Genomic DNA, 15125 nt, shown 5'->3' with positions numbered 1-15125 from the left:
CATTGTCCTTGTATTGTCATGTAATGGTTGGTGCGGATATAGTCCTTGTTGTAGTTTGTCAGTTTTTTTTCTTCTCTCACTTAGACATAGCTTTGGTCTTATCAAAAAATTAATTTATGTTTGATCTTTGTTAGGGAGGAAAGTAATTGCAGAAAAAAAGTCATCTTAATCTTGTTAAACTGCAGCACAGCACGCAAAAAGAAAAAAAAACGCAATCTCTTCTCTTCTCTTCCCCACAGAAACAAAAAAAACAAAAGCAGCCGTCCCACTTTCCCCATTCCCACGCCGCCGCCGCCGTCGCATCTCTCCCGCGGCGCCATGCTCCGGCTGCGAAGCTCCATCCTCGCCCGTCTCCTCTCCTCTTCTCCAGCCACCTCTCCCGCATCCCCCTTCCGCCGCCTCCTCTCCGCCATCGTCCCAGCCCCAATCACCGGATTTGCCGCGGAGGAGTACCTCGTCTCCACCTGCGGCCTCGCCCGACCCCAGGCCGTCAAGGCCTCCACCAAGCTCTCCCACCTCAAGTCCCCCGCCAACCTCGACGCCGTCCTCGCCTTCCTCGCCGGCCTCGGTCTCTCCGGCGCCGATGTCGCCGCCCTCGTCGCCAAGGACCCGCTGTTCCTCTGCGCCAGCGTGGAGAGAACCCTGGCGCCCGTCGTCGCCGGGCTTTCCGGCCTCGGCCTATCGCGTGCCGACATCGCGCGCCTCGCCAAACTCACCGACCACAAATTCCGCCAAAAAGGAATTGTCTCCAAGCTGCACTACTACCTGCGCGTCTTCGGCTCCTCCGAGAGCCTCCTCCGGGCCATGAAGTTCTGCACTCTCCTCTCACACAGCGTCGAGAGGGTGGTCAAGCCCAATGTCGCGTACCTGCGAGAGTGCGGGTTAGGTGACTGCGATATTGCCAAGCTGTGCGTCTCAAGACCGAGGATGTTCGCCACCAACCCGGAGCTTGTTCAGGCGATGGTGACATGCGCCGAAAACATAGGTGTGCCCCGTGGCGCTGTCATGTTCAGGCACGCGCTGCTTGCTGTTTCATCTCTTGGGAAAGAGGAGATCTTGCTGGGATGTTCAGCCAGAGTGGAGTACTTGAGGAATACGTTCAGGTGGACGGATGCTGAGGTGGGCATTGCTTTTTCTAAGTATCCATTGGTGCTGAATAAGTCCAAGGAATCACTGCAGCGCAGGTCTGAGTTCCTCATCTCGGAGGTGGGCTTGGAACCGCCCTACATTGCTCAACGGTCGGTAATACTAGGTCTCAGCCTAGAGGGCCGGCTCAGGCCCCGGTACTACGCTGTAAAGTTCCTCAAGGAAAATGGATTGCTCAAGTGTGACCCAAGCTACTATACTGTTTTCAAGGAGTCTGACATGGTATTCAAGAAGAAGTTCATACACCCTCATAAGGAAGCTGCACCGCACCTTGAAAAAGACTACGATGCTGCTTGCAAAGGGGAAGTGCCCACTAATTTCAGATTCACATAAGCCAAGAACGGGCTCTGATGTAACTGTGTGCTGGTTGTCCGCTGCTGTATGTCTGTTAGATGCTGGGTTGGTGGTTGTTAACGAGTGATGAAGCTGATAATTTGATCCCTGGATACTGATATGTAATGTCACCACTCAGCCGAGAAGAAACCATGGATTGGTTATGAACTTTTTCGTCCTCATTCATGTTTTAAACACATGTATTGGAACTAAGTAAGTGTGAGATCAGGCCATTCTGTAATGCACTAAAATTTCAGTTTTCAAGTTAGTTGCCTGTGCATTGAGACAATGAGCCAAGGTAAGGTCTCCATTGTGGGTAATGAATTCCTAATGTTCTACTGCTGTTTTTGCAATTCATAGTGGATAATTTGAGGATAAATCTGATGCCCTTCCCAAATCTAGGTAAATAGTGGCTTTAGCTTAATCTATTTTTCAGTTATGGTTTGATATTAAAATCATTTTGGTTTGCTCATATGCAGATTCATAGAGATCTGTTTTTGCTTTAACAAACTAAAGATAGACTTAATCATTCAACTATAGAAGGTCTGCAAGTGAGTTCTCCTTAAGTTGGATCAGAGGTAACGATTTGGAGCCATCGGTCATATTGGAAATACCTGCTGGGCAGCAGGACGAAATGTACAGGGCTCACATCTGGTTATCTGCTAAAGAGAGATGCACACTTAACTAAACATCAAACTCTCATATGGAGGAGGTTTGGCATCATTTAAGTTTAAGTAAACTTAGGTGTGTCTGTCCATTCTTATGCTAGTAATGTTATTGAGACAATGGAGAAGCACTTGCCGCTAGTAAACTTAGGTGTATTATCCTGCTCTGCACGATGGCCATATTTTTTTTTTTGAAATGGCCATAAATGATGTGTTTATTGTGGATGGCAGCTTAAGATTTTTGGTTCATTATTGTGTTTTGGTCCTGTGGGTATTTCTTTGTGCCAAGCACCACCAGAAGGTTCACTAGTAGCTAGGTAGTGTTTCTTACTTCTATGTCTGAGCTAGCTCTTCTTTAGTTTGGCTAAAACTGAATGATTAATTTATTGCTTTGGTTGGTGTGATCGTGAATATAGTCCCCAAACAGTTGGTATCATGTACATCCATACTCTGAATACATGGTCTGAATTTCTGCAGAGACTGCAGGTTCTGAATTACTTGCCTGTGTGTTCATCTGCACCAAACAGTTGGTATTCTTGTTTGTATGAAAAGCTGCACATAATATGCTAGCTTTTGGGGGCACACTACTTCCAACTGGCAACATAATCTGTACCTGAATTAGTTTCTGCCATCTTGGGTGTTCATCTGGATGACATTGAAGTTTAGCGACGGATAGTAAAATTTGATACCTGTGTCTGTATGATTTTCGCAAGGGAAAATTAAGGTTTTGAACTATGTTTGATCTGAAAAGACAAATAATTTCAGTACTTTATTTAACTTCCAAAGTAACTGCCAAAGCATGCTAGAATTATTTTAACTTCTAGTTGTCAAGCAGATAAGTTGTAGTTATCATGATCTGGTATTTTCTTTGTAACAAAGTAAGCATTGCATGCTGTCTGTACTTAAACCTTTCATATGTCCACTTATCTCAAGATTAGGTGTTTGCTACATGTCATTTTGCCCTGTTAATGCTCTGCTTATTTTACTTGTCGATGCAGGGTTATGGAAAGGCTCCTGGGTGTAAGAATTACTTTTGTTGGAGATGGACATTAAAGGTGCATTATTATTCAACTGTTGAACTATTTTTTATTTTCAGCAAGACACAAACCTGTTGAGGTTTTTACAGTGATTTTTCTTCTTAGGTTTCATCAAGATTTTGTTGCCTTGTTGGGAATGATAAATGGATATTTTGTGGTGCTCCATGCAGTAAATGTGTATGTGATGCATCATACACTTGAGTGTTTATATGTTTCATCAAGTTTGTCTGACCTGATATTGGAGGTATGCCTTGGCTTTAATAAAAGTTGGGGCGGGGGGAAACCCCTTTTGTTTCAAAAAAATTTATATTGGAGGTCAACTGTACATTGACTTGTCCTGCCCAGTGAAATGATAAACCCGTTCCCCTTATAAGTTGTAATTGTTGTGATTGCTACGAGAGGCTTCTTGTATTTTGCTCTATTTCAGAGTGTAGCCCTATTGCTTCTTGGTATCATTACTAACAAGTGGCATGTCACTTTTACCCATGCTCTTTACAAACAGAAGTACCCTCAGATTTTAGTTTATACATAGAGTCAGCTGTTGTTGTCGAGGCTGCTAGTAAACTGACTTGAGTATGCATTTTCCTTGTTGATCGCCTGATTCGTTTCGAGTGTGGTTGTAGTTTGTGGATATGATACTCCTTTAGTTCCACCGGAATGGTACATATATCCTGGATGGAGGTGATGCATATGTATCCTTTTTTTTTCCTTTTCCTTTTTGTACATTTAAATAGAAACACACCAATCTAGTTTTTAGATAGCTGCTCAAAGATCAAACTTGACTCCGGCCAAGAATCCGTCGTTCGTAGATACTGATGCCCATTACTTCAGATTTAATTGCTGAAATCAATCGGTATGAGGAAACACTGATAATACTCATTACACCAATGTATATGAAGAAACCATTAAGCGCTATTTTCTCAGCGAGTCCGTTTATTGGATATTTTGTTCTTCAAAATGTTATTTTTGAGTTATTAGAGCTAGGTTGATTGTTGTGATTGCTAGCAGATGCCTCTTTTACCATTTTCAAACATCTCATCATTCCTCTGTGTGTATTTAATTCTGTAACTAAATTGCTACTTTGCTAGGATGCACAAGTTGACATTTTTCAATTGGCCAAGCAAACTGAGTTTGTTAGTCTACGCCTTTTTCTGATGCTGTTAACTTCCCATGAACCCGTGCATTTTGTTTTGTATCTAGATGGCCCATAACAGTGGACTAAAGGTTGTCGGTTTCTTGAAAAGGTAAAGCACCATCTCATTATTTCTGTCCACGAGATAAGTTACCGATAATGGATTCACAGTAGCGTTAGCATTTGTATCCAATGAGCGATGGGTGATGTCCATAACAGAATTTCTTTGCTTTCTTTATCAGGATTTTATTAGAGTGTGGCTCTGTTGCTTCTTGGTATCATTACTGACAAGTGGCATACATTCTCAAACAAAAGTACTCATGCTCTTTACAAACAAAAGTACCCTCAGATTTTAGTCTATACATACGTGTCTGTAGAATCAATTGTTCTTGTTGAAGCTGCTAGTTAACTGACTTGAATATGCCGATCTCCTGATTTGTTTCGAGTGGTTGTAGTTTGTAGATATTATACTCCACAAGTTCCACTGGGTGGCATGAAAATTATGTGTTACTTGTCCCTTTGCTTTGAAGGGGAGCCTTGGCGCAGTGGTAAAGCTGCTGCCTTGTGACCATGAGGTCACGGGTTCAAGTCCTGGAAACAGCCTCTTACAGAAATGTAGGGAAAGGCTGCGTACTATAGACCCAAAGTGGTCGGACCCTTCCCTGGACCCTGCGCAAGCGGGAGCTACATGCACCGGGCTGCCCTTTTACTTGTCCCTTTGCTTTGTGCTGGTTGCTGCTAGTACTTGGAGATAAGCTTTCCTCTGAGCACTGCAAATCGTTGATAGAACTCTCTCTGTGATGCAACAGTGGTTTAACATGGTGGTGTGGAAGTGTCGTGGCTCGGCTGTGGGAGCTAGAGACCTTATCATGCAGAGATCTTATCATACAAATCTCATGTATGCTGGTGAGGAAGACGCATATCTTGCCCTGTTAGGACTTGTGAGTCTGGGAGAAGATGCTATTTTATTTATTTATTTTACTGAGAGGTTGTACTGAATTTCCATCTCTTGTCGCCTATTTAGTTAAATTTCAGTTTAGGCATGCATGTGCTAACTGTCTGATATTGTGTAGTTATAGAATCTTGCAGAATTTCAAACGTATGAATAGTAGGCATGTTGCGTAGCTCAAATTAAGAACCAAGCCATGTCATGATGGTAGACATTTGTTCCTGATGTCAGGCTGTAAAGGTTGGAACTGAAAGCAATGGGATATCAGCCGTGTGCTTGCAGTAACACAAAGGAGATGGTTCCATGGTATACTGGCGAAGAGCTCTGACTTGATGATCTGTTGTGTGTCTCTTCTCTGGTGCCTAGCTAGCTAGTGGGAATTGTAGAAACAACATACAGGTAGGGAATGGGTTGATTGATGAATGCAGTGACGTACCAGGTGAGATGATGGGTAGATTTTCCTCAAGCGAGAAGTGTCCAGGCAATGAACATGAACATATTGACTGATTTACTGAAGTAGATCAATGGTGCATTCTTTCTTCCAGGAGAAGATGTTCTAAAACTGGATTTGGATGCATTGTGATATCCTCTTCTTCCGGGTGATCGATGAAGCATGGAGCCTGGGGTTTTGCGATTCTGAAGGCTCTGTTAGTTGATGATGCCCTGCCCTGAAGCAGTTTCAGTAACAAGTATGATGCACTCGCAGGAGTTTTATCCTACACTGCTCATTTTGAATTCTGGAAGGTATGTATTATCCTATATATTGTAATACACAAGGTGAGACCCGTGTGTGCTGTCGCCTGCCTGCTGGATTCATCAGCTCAACTGAGTGGAGTGAGGGAACCTCCTCAACGAATAATAAGTTGAATAAAGTAGATACATCTGGTGGTCTAATTAATCCGTACATTGATGAGCTCCATGCTGTTTTGCTTATGGTGTCTTGGATCTTCACTTGGATGTAATTGAACGAATCAGAGAGCATGTAAAAAATCAATTTATATGTTATATACATTTGTACTCTGAATCTGAATGATAGTTGAAATTTAACTCTGAAACTCTGAATCTTTCAGACTTCATGGGTGAACTCTGTCCTTACACCCAAGTCAAGTGCAAAGCTATATCAGTAAGGGTTTAAACATCTTACAGGGGCCAAGTTAATTTGAATCAGAGCTTAAATGTAACAACAATTGCTTTTTTCTTTCAATGTCATGTTTTATATTTGGCACCAGAAATTTGATGCTAGCTGGCTTACACTAGATTTTTGAGTGTTGTAAAAATGATATCTCCACAACTATATCAAGCTTGTGCTGCTGATCTTTGCGTCAGAACTTATTAATGCCAGATGTGATACTGGCCGGCATAAATTACCAGCTATCAAGAATATTACTGCCAGAGAACATATCATTAAATCTATCTTCATATTTAACATATTTGTGTACATTATGGTTTGCTTCCATGGTTCGTAGGCTCCTGAACTCCTGTTTTTATTTAGGCGTGAATGTGCTTCACTACTCGATACTTTCTTATGCTATTTGTTAGCTTATGAGATGACAACAAGATTATATCGTACTGCTTGTTCTCTGCAAAATCTAGTGTCCTCATATATGATTTGGATTGATCCTGGTGGTCCATTGGTTCAATAGGTACTCATGCAGTCGAGCTATTTATAATTCAGGAGTCCTACTTCAAGAGATATGTTATAGGCATATTTAAACTGGAATTATTAACTACATTTTCCATTGACAGGTCACCATGGTTGTCTTGCAAGATCATCCTGCCTTGCCATATTAGCATTATCTTAATCTGTGGGATTTTTCGAATCTGTGGGCATGCACCTGCAATTCCTCATGAGTCATGACAAGCAATCACCCTTCTGACTAGGCACTGGTTTTCTTGTGTATAATTCCAGGTGTTTATTGAAGGTTTTGTCTCTTTTCTTTTTTTGCTATAGTTGGCTTGGCTGTATACCTTTTGAAATCGGGGGCATGTGGTGCAGTATGAGGTATGTTCTTAATACTCCAATTCTATTTGAAGTGATTCCCACTTTTTTTTTTAATTTCTCAAATCACAGATAAGAATATTTTTTGAAATTACATATGCCCTCTAATTACTGAGGGATGACAAACATTTAATTTGGTTTAATCTGCATATTCTATCAACATGGAAATAACATTACATGTTGGTCTCACAGCGCATATGGTGCTGTCCAGGCATAGTTGAAATCACAGTCAACCGTCGGTTATACACTTGCTGTTGTTTGAGCTGGTGGCTAGTTTTCTCCGAAGACAAGGTGCATCATGTGCTCCATTTTTGCAGAAACAGTGGAGAGCTGACATATCATGTTAGCCAAGAGTTGTTGCACTTACCACCGGGGAGTCATGAGTCCTGATATGTGGCATGTCTATGGACTTGTTCATCCCTGTATTGTATTGACATTTGTATTGAAACTAAGAGAGTGTGAGATTAGGTCATACTGCAAATGCATTGAAATATCAGTGAGTAATATATTTCCATGAAGGAAGGTCCTCAATTTGGCCGTGGCGATGATATGAGATAGTCTAATTTGAAGGGAACTTGTAATTTCCCTTCGGAAGACAATTCTGGACCCATTTTTTGGGGGAGCAATGTTGGACTTGTTGACGTCCATGGTATGTTGAACACTGCCGAGGATGCAGTTTTGATCTAGTTTGCTGGTTCCTTGCTCTAGTTCTTGTAAGCTGAAAATCTTCTTTCTTTCTGCAGCATCTTTGTTTGAAGAGATTAGTGTCCGGTAAAGACTGAGCCTCCTCTGTTTGCACCAATCAAAGGTTTGATGTGTTATTTCTATGCCTAGCAAGGTAGCAGATATGAAGGAAGCTATATCAAATGGTTATATCGTGATTTAAGCTCACCAAATGGTTAGAATATTAACTTTCGGTTTAGCGTGGCATCCAATCAGCCTAGGGCCCTAGACTGATTGAATGAACACATTCATAGGCATTAACAGAGCTAGGCAGAGCTAGGCATTAGCAGATGCAAGCTGGCTTTTCGAGATGGCATCCTATCTTCAGTGCTGTAAAAATATATCTTCACAGCTATATTGAACTTGTGCTGTGGTCCTTTGTTCATTTTTTTTAAAATCCAGATGTGATACTGGCCGGTGAAGGACAGGCCTGGCACAGTGGGAAGCACTCCCCACTTGTGCCAAGTGGTCTTGGGTTCGACACAGCCTGTCTGCATTGCATTGTGCAGGGGTATGGCTTGTCTCATATAATCCGTCCCTAAATCCCACCTGGTGTGGTAGCTTCTAGCACTTAGCACTGGGTCTGTCCTTTTTTATGTGATACTGGCCGGTGTGAATTATCAGCTATCTAGACTTTCTCTGTCCTGAGCACAGATCGTAAACTCTATCTGCATATTTAACAACTTTTTTTCACATTATGTTTCGCTTCCATGGTTATTACCATTTAAATTCCTATCACACACTGTGGTTGCCTAACAAGATCACCCTCCCTGCTATATTAGCATTCTCTTAAGTCTATATGCATTGGAGGTTATGCCCTTTTTGTGCTATTGTTAGACTTTGGTTGTATACCTTCTGGAATTGTGAGCACAAGATAAACTTTAAGTAATCCTTCTATCTGGAGAGTTTTTTTTTCTTTTCTTTCTGACTCAGATCACATATAAGAACAAGTTTTTTTGGAGATATGAACAGTCATTTATGACATTTGGCACACATGGTTCAAAGCAATGATTACATGATAAGATTGCATCTCGGCTGTCTATCGGTTAATTCTACTAATTAGAATATCTGCTTATGAGCTCCCTCATCTTAGTGGAGGCATTTAGTTGACTCTTCACCTGTATAGGTTGTTGATGACAATGGATGCAATCATAGTATAAAGCTCTCATTTTATTTTGTCAAACAGTTACCTGTTGCTACACATTTTTTTCTTCCATTTAATTTAAGAGATTGTAACACCTCATAGTTTCTTCTTTCATGTACTGCATGCCTAGTTGGTCTAAATGGTGTGACAAGAACAGTCAGTAGGACCATGATATTTTCAGTTTTCGATCTTAGAAAATCTGTAGGTTAACAAAGAATAGCTGACACATTATGGCCAAAATAATAGGCAGAGGAAGCTAATTTTAGAGGGAGCACCATCATTATAGTAACAATTTTGCCATTGCTCTTATTCTTATATTCTGCCATTACTCCCACACGTTGTAGCAAGTCCTAAATCTACTAACCATGCCTCTCAGAAAATATTGTCCATTCTCATGCCAGCTGACAAGATAATGGACTAGAACCAAAAAAGTGGTGTTGTTGTATGAACAATGATGAACATAGGTCAGAAACAAAAGATGCAATTACGCAAAGAGCTTTGATGTCCTGTCGTTGCATATAGACAAAACCAACAAGGATCATATGTGCCAGTGCTTGGCTCCAACATCCAACAGCTGGACTGGAGTATTAAGTATCTGCCAGTGCTTGCCAACCTCCAAAGCTTTGTTGAGTACTGCTGTCATTTTTTGTCTCTAGTAATGTAATTATTACGTTACTAGAAAACGTCACATAGCTGTAAACAGGTAGGTAAAAGCTGGAACATAAGAGGTATCCAGCTAAAACATTTTGGAAATAAAAGGTATCCAATGAAACCATGCCTAGCCAGTCAAATCAAGTAAGGCATTTAAATGATAGATAGCATTTTTCAGATGAGAAAGGACAAAAGAGGAAATAAATGAGAGCTATAAAGAGAATGAAGGGTAGCCGTCCATTGCCATCCATGGCCGCGGACTTGCAGTCTATCTCCCCTATATATACTGCACCCACCGACACCAATCTCCATCCATTCACTCTCATTCCATCTTCGCCCTCCCCTATCCTCTCATTGTTTAGCTTTCTTCCTCCCTTGTAGCTCTATTGTCCTTGTTGCGGGTAGCCATGGCGGCCCCAATGTTGAACCAGCCCAACGGCCTCCTTGCCAACATGTTCGCTGCGGTAAGCTATTTACTATTTTGGTGCCAATTATGCAGGAATCTATTGAGGTGGATAGGTAACGTGATATTTGTCAGAGAATTTGATGTTTTTGTTTTGTGTTTATTTGGTGGGCTAGGGTTTGCTGGATGATCAGTTCCAGGAGCTGCAGATGCTCCAGGAAGGGAGCGCCCCAGACTTCATCGTCAAGGTTGTCTCACTCTTCTGCGAGGACGGCGAGCGTATCATCGGCGAGATCGCCAAGCTGCTGTACACAAGCTTCCTTTCCTTTGATCCAACCATTAGTGTAGAGTGGTTGGTTTGATTTTCAGCTTGGGGATATGGTTGCTGTTTTTGCAGGGACAAGCCATGTGTGGACTATGACAAGGTGGGTGGTTTTGTGCATCAGCTCAAGGGAAGCAGTGCAAGGTGTGGCTGTTTTCTTCTTCTTTCATGTCCTCTTCGTATGTGTTTGTGCAATACTATAGGAATTATGTTTGTTTTCGGTTCTTGGCGTGCAAATTAGGTATTTAGCTCCCTGCTCGATACATGGTAAGGTGTCCAATCATCTTGGGGGAATTATGGTCTGTTTCATCATTATAGTGTTTTATGTCGTAGATCTGACAAGGATGGTCAGTTTCCTGCATTTGTTGAACGACTCAACAATTATAGATTGATGTTCTTTCATGTTAGTACCACTGGTGTCGTAGATCCGTTGGGCATGTTGTAGTGATCTATCATGTAGATCCGACAAAAAATATCCGTTCCGTACACATTGGCAGCTCAACAAGCAGCACGTCACATCTTCCCATTAATTTGGGGAGAGGTGACATCCATTTGGCCGTTATATTTGTTTAGATTTAGATACGGCGAACAATACGGCGAACAATTTTGTCCTTGTACTGTTTGTGATTTAGATACGACAAACCGATTGGCCGTTGTATTGTTCTATGATTTGCATTCGACAAACAGTTTGTTTGTTATATTGTTTAATGATTTAGGCGAGACAAACAGTTAGGCAATTATACTGTTGTGTGATGTACATCCGACAAACTGTTTGGCCATTATACTACTATATTATTTAGATCCGACAAATTGTTTGGCCGTTGTTACCGTTTGATGATTTGGATCTGACAAATATGATCTGCTTCCCATAAACCGGACAGCTCAATGAGTACTGCTTTGGACCCTCTGTCTTAAGTGGGGGGCTGGTTGACCTCCATTCAGTCATTGTCATGTTTAATAATTATTAGATCCGACAAAAAATATCATATGATCCACGCACATCAAGCGGCTCAAAGAATCGCACTTCACGTCTCCTTTTTAAAGTGGGAGCTCTTGTAATTAATTTGGGCAGGATTATTATTCTCTATTTTATCGTCACAACATTCCATGACCTATATCAGAGAAACATGTCCGTTCATCCATTGTCATATTTAATGATTTAGATCCGTCAAATATCATATGTTCCGCACACATCAAGCGGCTCAAAGAGTAGCACTTCACATCGTGGGGCTCTTCCAATTAATTCGGTGTGGATTATCATACTCCCTTTATCGTCACAACATTCCGTGACATAGATATAGGAGAAACTTGTTCCGCTGCATTCACATTACTTGGATGGTACTGTACACTCGGGTTATCTTACATATTCAGGTCAACTGATCCCATTCAAACTAGTTGATAGTTTTGCAAGGTTAGCCTTTGTGTGGTTAATATACATTAGTAGTATTATCCTTAGAAACTAATATTATTGTGCCCAAACAATTTAGCTCCATGTATGTTTTTGGTATATACAAGTAATTCTTATGGAATCAGAGGAAATAAGCCAATGAGTCACTACTTCTTTACATATCAAATATATAACTTATTCAAAGTCATTTATCATGAATTATCACTTTCATTATAGAAACTATACATATTTCCTTTTGGATTAATGTTTCATATTGCATATGCCCTGGTGAAATAACTCATTTTGCTTACACCGGGCTCTCATAGTTGTATTGTGTTAACTTCTTAACTCAGATACAGATAATCATAGTGCTACATCTACTCGCTTGGGATTCTGAAGTGAAGAGAAAGAATTCCAATGTTCATTTTCATTCATTAAAGTGATTTTGTGGGTCTTTCCTGATTGTATGCTATTGCATGCTGCAGTCTTGGTGCTCAGAGAGTGAAGAACAGTTGCATTCAGTTCCAACAGTGTTGTCAGGAGAAGAGCAGAGATGGGTCAGTACCTTGTATCATTATGTCACACTATTGTATTTTCGATCATTGTGTTACTGAAATCTCCATACTGAATGTGAATGTGCTCTACTCATCTACTGTAACATATTTCCATATTATTAGTGTTTTGTATATTTTGATGCAATTGCATGTTCATTGCCTTTGTAAACTACTCATTTTATTCAGCCCTTATAGACAGATTTGGGTGACTCCCCTGAGCTTTTTGGGTTAGGAATATAACTGCTCTAGTACCATTTTCTAGTTAATCATATCCCTTAATAATGTTATATTGAATGCTTTTCCATGAATGTTTAGAAATAAAATTTGAAACAGAAGCTAAGTTCTCTTTACAACATTGACGGCAATGCCCCAATTATCATAGCGTTTAGATCTATAAAAGGGAAACTAAGTTTTGTCTTCTTTGAATATTGCACATCTATACAATAAATAAACATATAACTTGTTGATGTTTCGATCTTCCAACTGATGTTACAAGCACCTTTTTACATGTAATTTCCAGAATAAAGATGTCATCTTTTGTTAGAATTATCCCTTGTCTCTGTTAGATTATTGGCTATGGACGCAAGTGTGTATCTTGTTAAGCAAGTATGTCCAGGACTCCAGGGTGATATTCATAAGGCTTCTAGATAAACTGTTAAGATAATTCTACCATAAAAAAAACTCTGGAGGCAAATTGTGATGAGCATTTTTAGTATTTGAAATTGCAGTGGGATGAACTTTTTTGTAGTTGTTAATTATTAACATGTTTCTTTCATGAGCTGTTAGTTATTAATATGTCTCTTTCGTGAGCTGCAAATGGGAAGGAGTTTCACAAGTTACTGCACCGTTTTCCTTGTAGGTGCCTGAACTCACTGCAATCTGTGAGGAACAATTTCTATGATCTGTGCAGCATGTTCAAACCACATGCTTCAGGTGCTACTTTTTTAAAACTCGTCTTAAACTCTTTGTAGCATTACAGTAGTAGAACTGGAATACAAACGAAATACTTTTTATCCTAAAGTTTGCTTGATATGCAAAACATTGAACTAGACAGAAGATATGATGCTATGGATTCAGTTAGTTTACTGCATAACAACAAATGAAAAGCTTGTTAATGAAATCAATGCAGCTAGTTTGCATGTCAGACATTGAATAAGTAGTAATAAGTGTGGAAGATAAATAAGAAGGGACATGTTTATTTCTATGGTGTAGCATTTGCAGTGCTAAAGTTTACTTAGAGGTACTAGTTGTTGTCTAGAGTAGTATCTAAGACTACTGGAAATCTTGGTTGGAAACCTCCATTGACAGATAACTGGATATGTCTCGTATATGTATATTAGCTTCATGTAGCTCAAATGGTGACTAGAATTTTGCCTCAACTTCTCACTCTCAAGTTTCCTGCACTAGCCAATTCATGACGTGGACATAGAGGGACTTGAACTCAAGGCCTTAAGCTCATTTTGTTTAACTCTTTGGGCCTTTGTTCTTACTAAACTCATTTTGTTACAATGCAAGCTTTTCTTAATGGGTTACGCAACTAACACGTTGTTCTGTTTCCGATGCAGCTGTGCCAGCAGGTCCAGGCCTTAATCCTAAAGTATAGACTTGAGCGATAAAGCTGGAGATGCATTTTCTCATGGTACAACACATGTTCAACCTAGCTTATAGCTTGGAGTCATTTGCTTATGTGGGGTATGTAGCTGCCGAGTGGCAAGCTAATCATCTACTAGTATCGATGTCTTTGTTACTGTCCGTAGTTTCATTTGGAATTCTGAGTGGTCAATAAAAAATTCAGCTGTGGTTGTTTTGTGGATTATTGGTGGTTAATATGGTGTCTCAGTTATAGTCGTTTTTTTTTTACGCGTCAACGGCGGGCTTACGCCTGCCTGAACCTTTATTGCGATCGTCAAGGGGTGTTACAAAGTGCTCAGCATTAGAAGTACATGGGGTCAGAGGGAGAGAAAAAAAGAGAAAAAGTACAAAGTGCTGGAGGCTACAATCTCGCAGCTAAGAGGAACAACATGGATGCCCAGTCTCGAAGCGCAGCTTGTTTCATGGCATTCTTGCAGCGGTGAGACCAAAGGAGTAGGTCATTGGCCGCTGAGTTTGCAGTTGTGTGTAGATCCAGGTGAAGGTCCCGAAAAACTTTGGCGTTTCTCCTCTGCCAAATATTCCAGAGAACGGCCAAAAGGACCGTTGATCTGGTCTTGTTGTTGAAGTTCCCGCTCCAGGCGTGTAGGAGCCCCTGTGGTGCAACAGGGCAAAGGCTACCCAGCTCTGTCCAAAGCGGGCTGAGCCGTCGGCATGTGAACAGGAGGTGTTCAATGGATTCGCATTGCGAGCAGAATGGGCAGGCATTGGAAGTAGTAATGCCCCGCCGAAGGCGTCTGTCATTTGTAAATAGGCGGTCTTTGTTTGCAAGCCAGACGAAGATCCGGCACTTGTTCGGGGCGTAGTTGCTCCAGATGGCCGTGGCGAAGTTGTCTGTGGGCCTTGCCTTCCAAACCGCCGTGTAAGCCAGTTTAGTGGTGAGCGGCTTGCCGGCCTCCCTTGATGTTCTGCAGTCAGGTACCTGCGAATTCACGTTTACCGTGGCCAAGATATTGCGTAGATCGTTCAGTTCACGCTCAGCTATGTGTGACAGCCTTGGGGTTAGTTCCAGGTGCAGGCCGGGCGTAGC

At 41.2% G+C, this 15125-nt stretch overlaps 1 protein-coding gene across 19 annotated transcripts; it reads left to right on the top strand.

The window, feature by feature from the left end:
- The first annotated feature begins 229 nt into the window (after positions 1 to 229).
- On the top strand, positions 230 to 14288 carry LOC119311706 (histidine-containing phosphotransfer protein 1-like). 19 transcript variants are annotated; one of them, XM_037587391.1, is made up of 13 exons: positions 1481 to 1881; positions 1959 to 3199; positions 3287 to 4425; positions 5123 to 5219; positions 5494 to 5701; positions 5808 to 7910; positions 8005 to 8032; positions 10161 to 10243; positions 10359 to 10489; positions 10580 to 10648; positions 12377 to 12448; positions 13305 to 13378; positions 14011 to 14288. In XM_037587391.1, exons 6-13 carry the CDS (start codon positions 7887 to 7889, stop codon positions 14046 to 14048), a joined length of 519 nt encoding a protein of 172 aa, XP_037443288.1. In that variant the 5' UTR covers positions 1481 to 1881; positions 1959 to 3199; positions 3287 to 4425; positions 5123 to 5219; positions 5494 to 5701; positions 5808 to 7886; the 3' UTR covers positions 14049 to 14288. The 19 variants fall into 19 exon arrangements, 3 of the variants coding, with proteins under 3 accessions (XP_037443288.1, XP_037443290.1, XP_037443289.1); XM_037587393.1 differs by having other exon boundaries at positions 8005 to 8495; XM_037587392.1 differs by lacking the exons at positions 1481 to 1881; positions 1959 to 3199; positions 3287 to 4425 and having other exon boundaries at positions 4946 to 5301.
- Positions 14289 to 15125: the final 837 nt, after the last annotated feature.

Source organism: Triticum dicoccoides, chromosome 5B, assembly GCF_002162155.2.
Source record: "Triticum dicoccoides isolate Atlit2015 ecotype Zavitan chromosome 5B, WEW_v2.0, whole genome shotgun sequence".
Classification (NCBI taxonomy): Eukaryota; Viridiplantae; Streptophyta; class Magnoliopsida; order Poales; family Poaceae; genus Triticum; species Triticum dicoccoides.
Note: the sequence above shows the minus strand (reverse complement) of the source record. Positions and strands in the feature narration are given on the sequence as shown.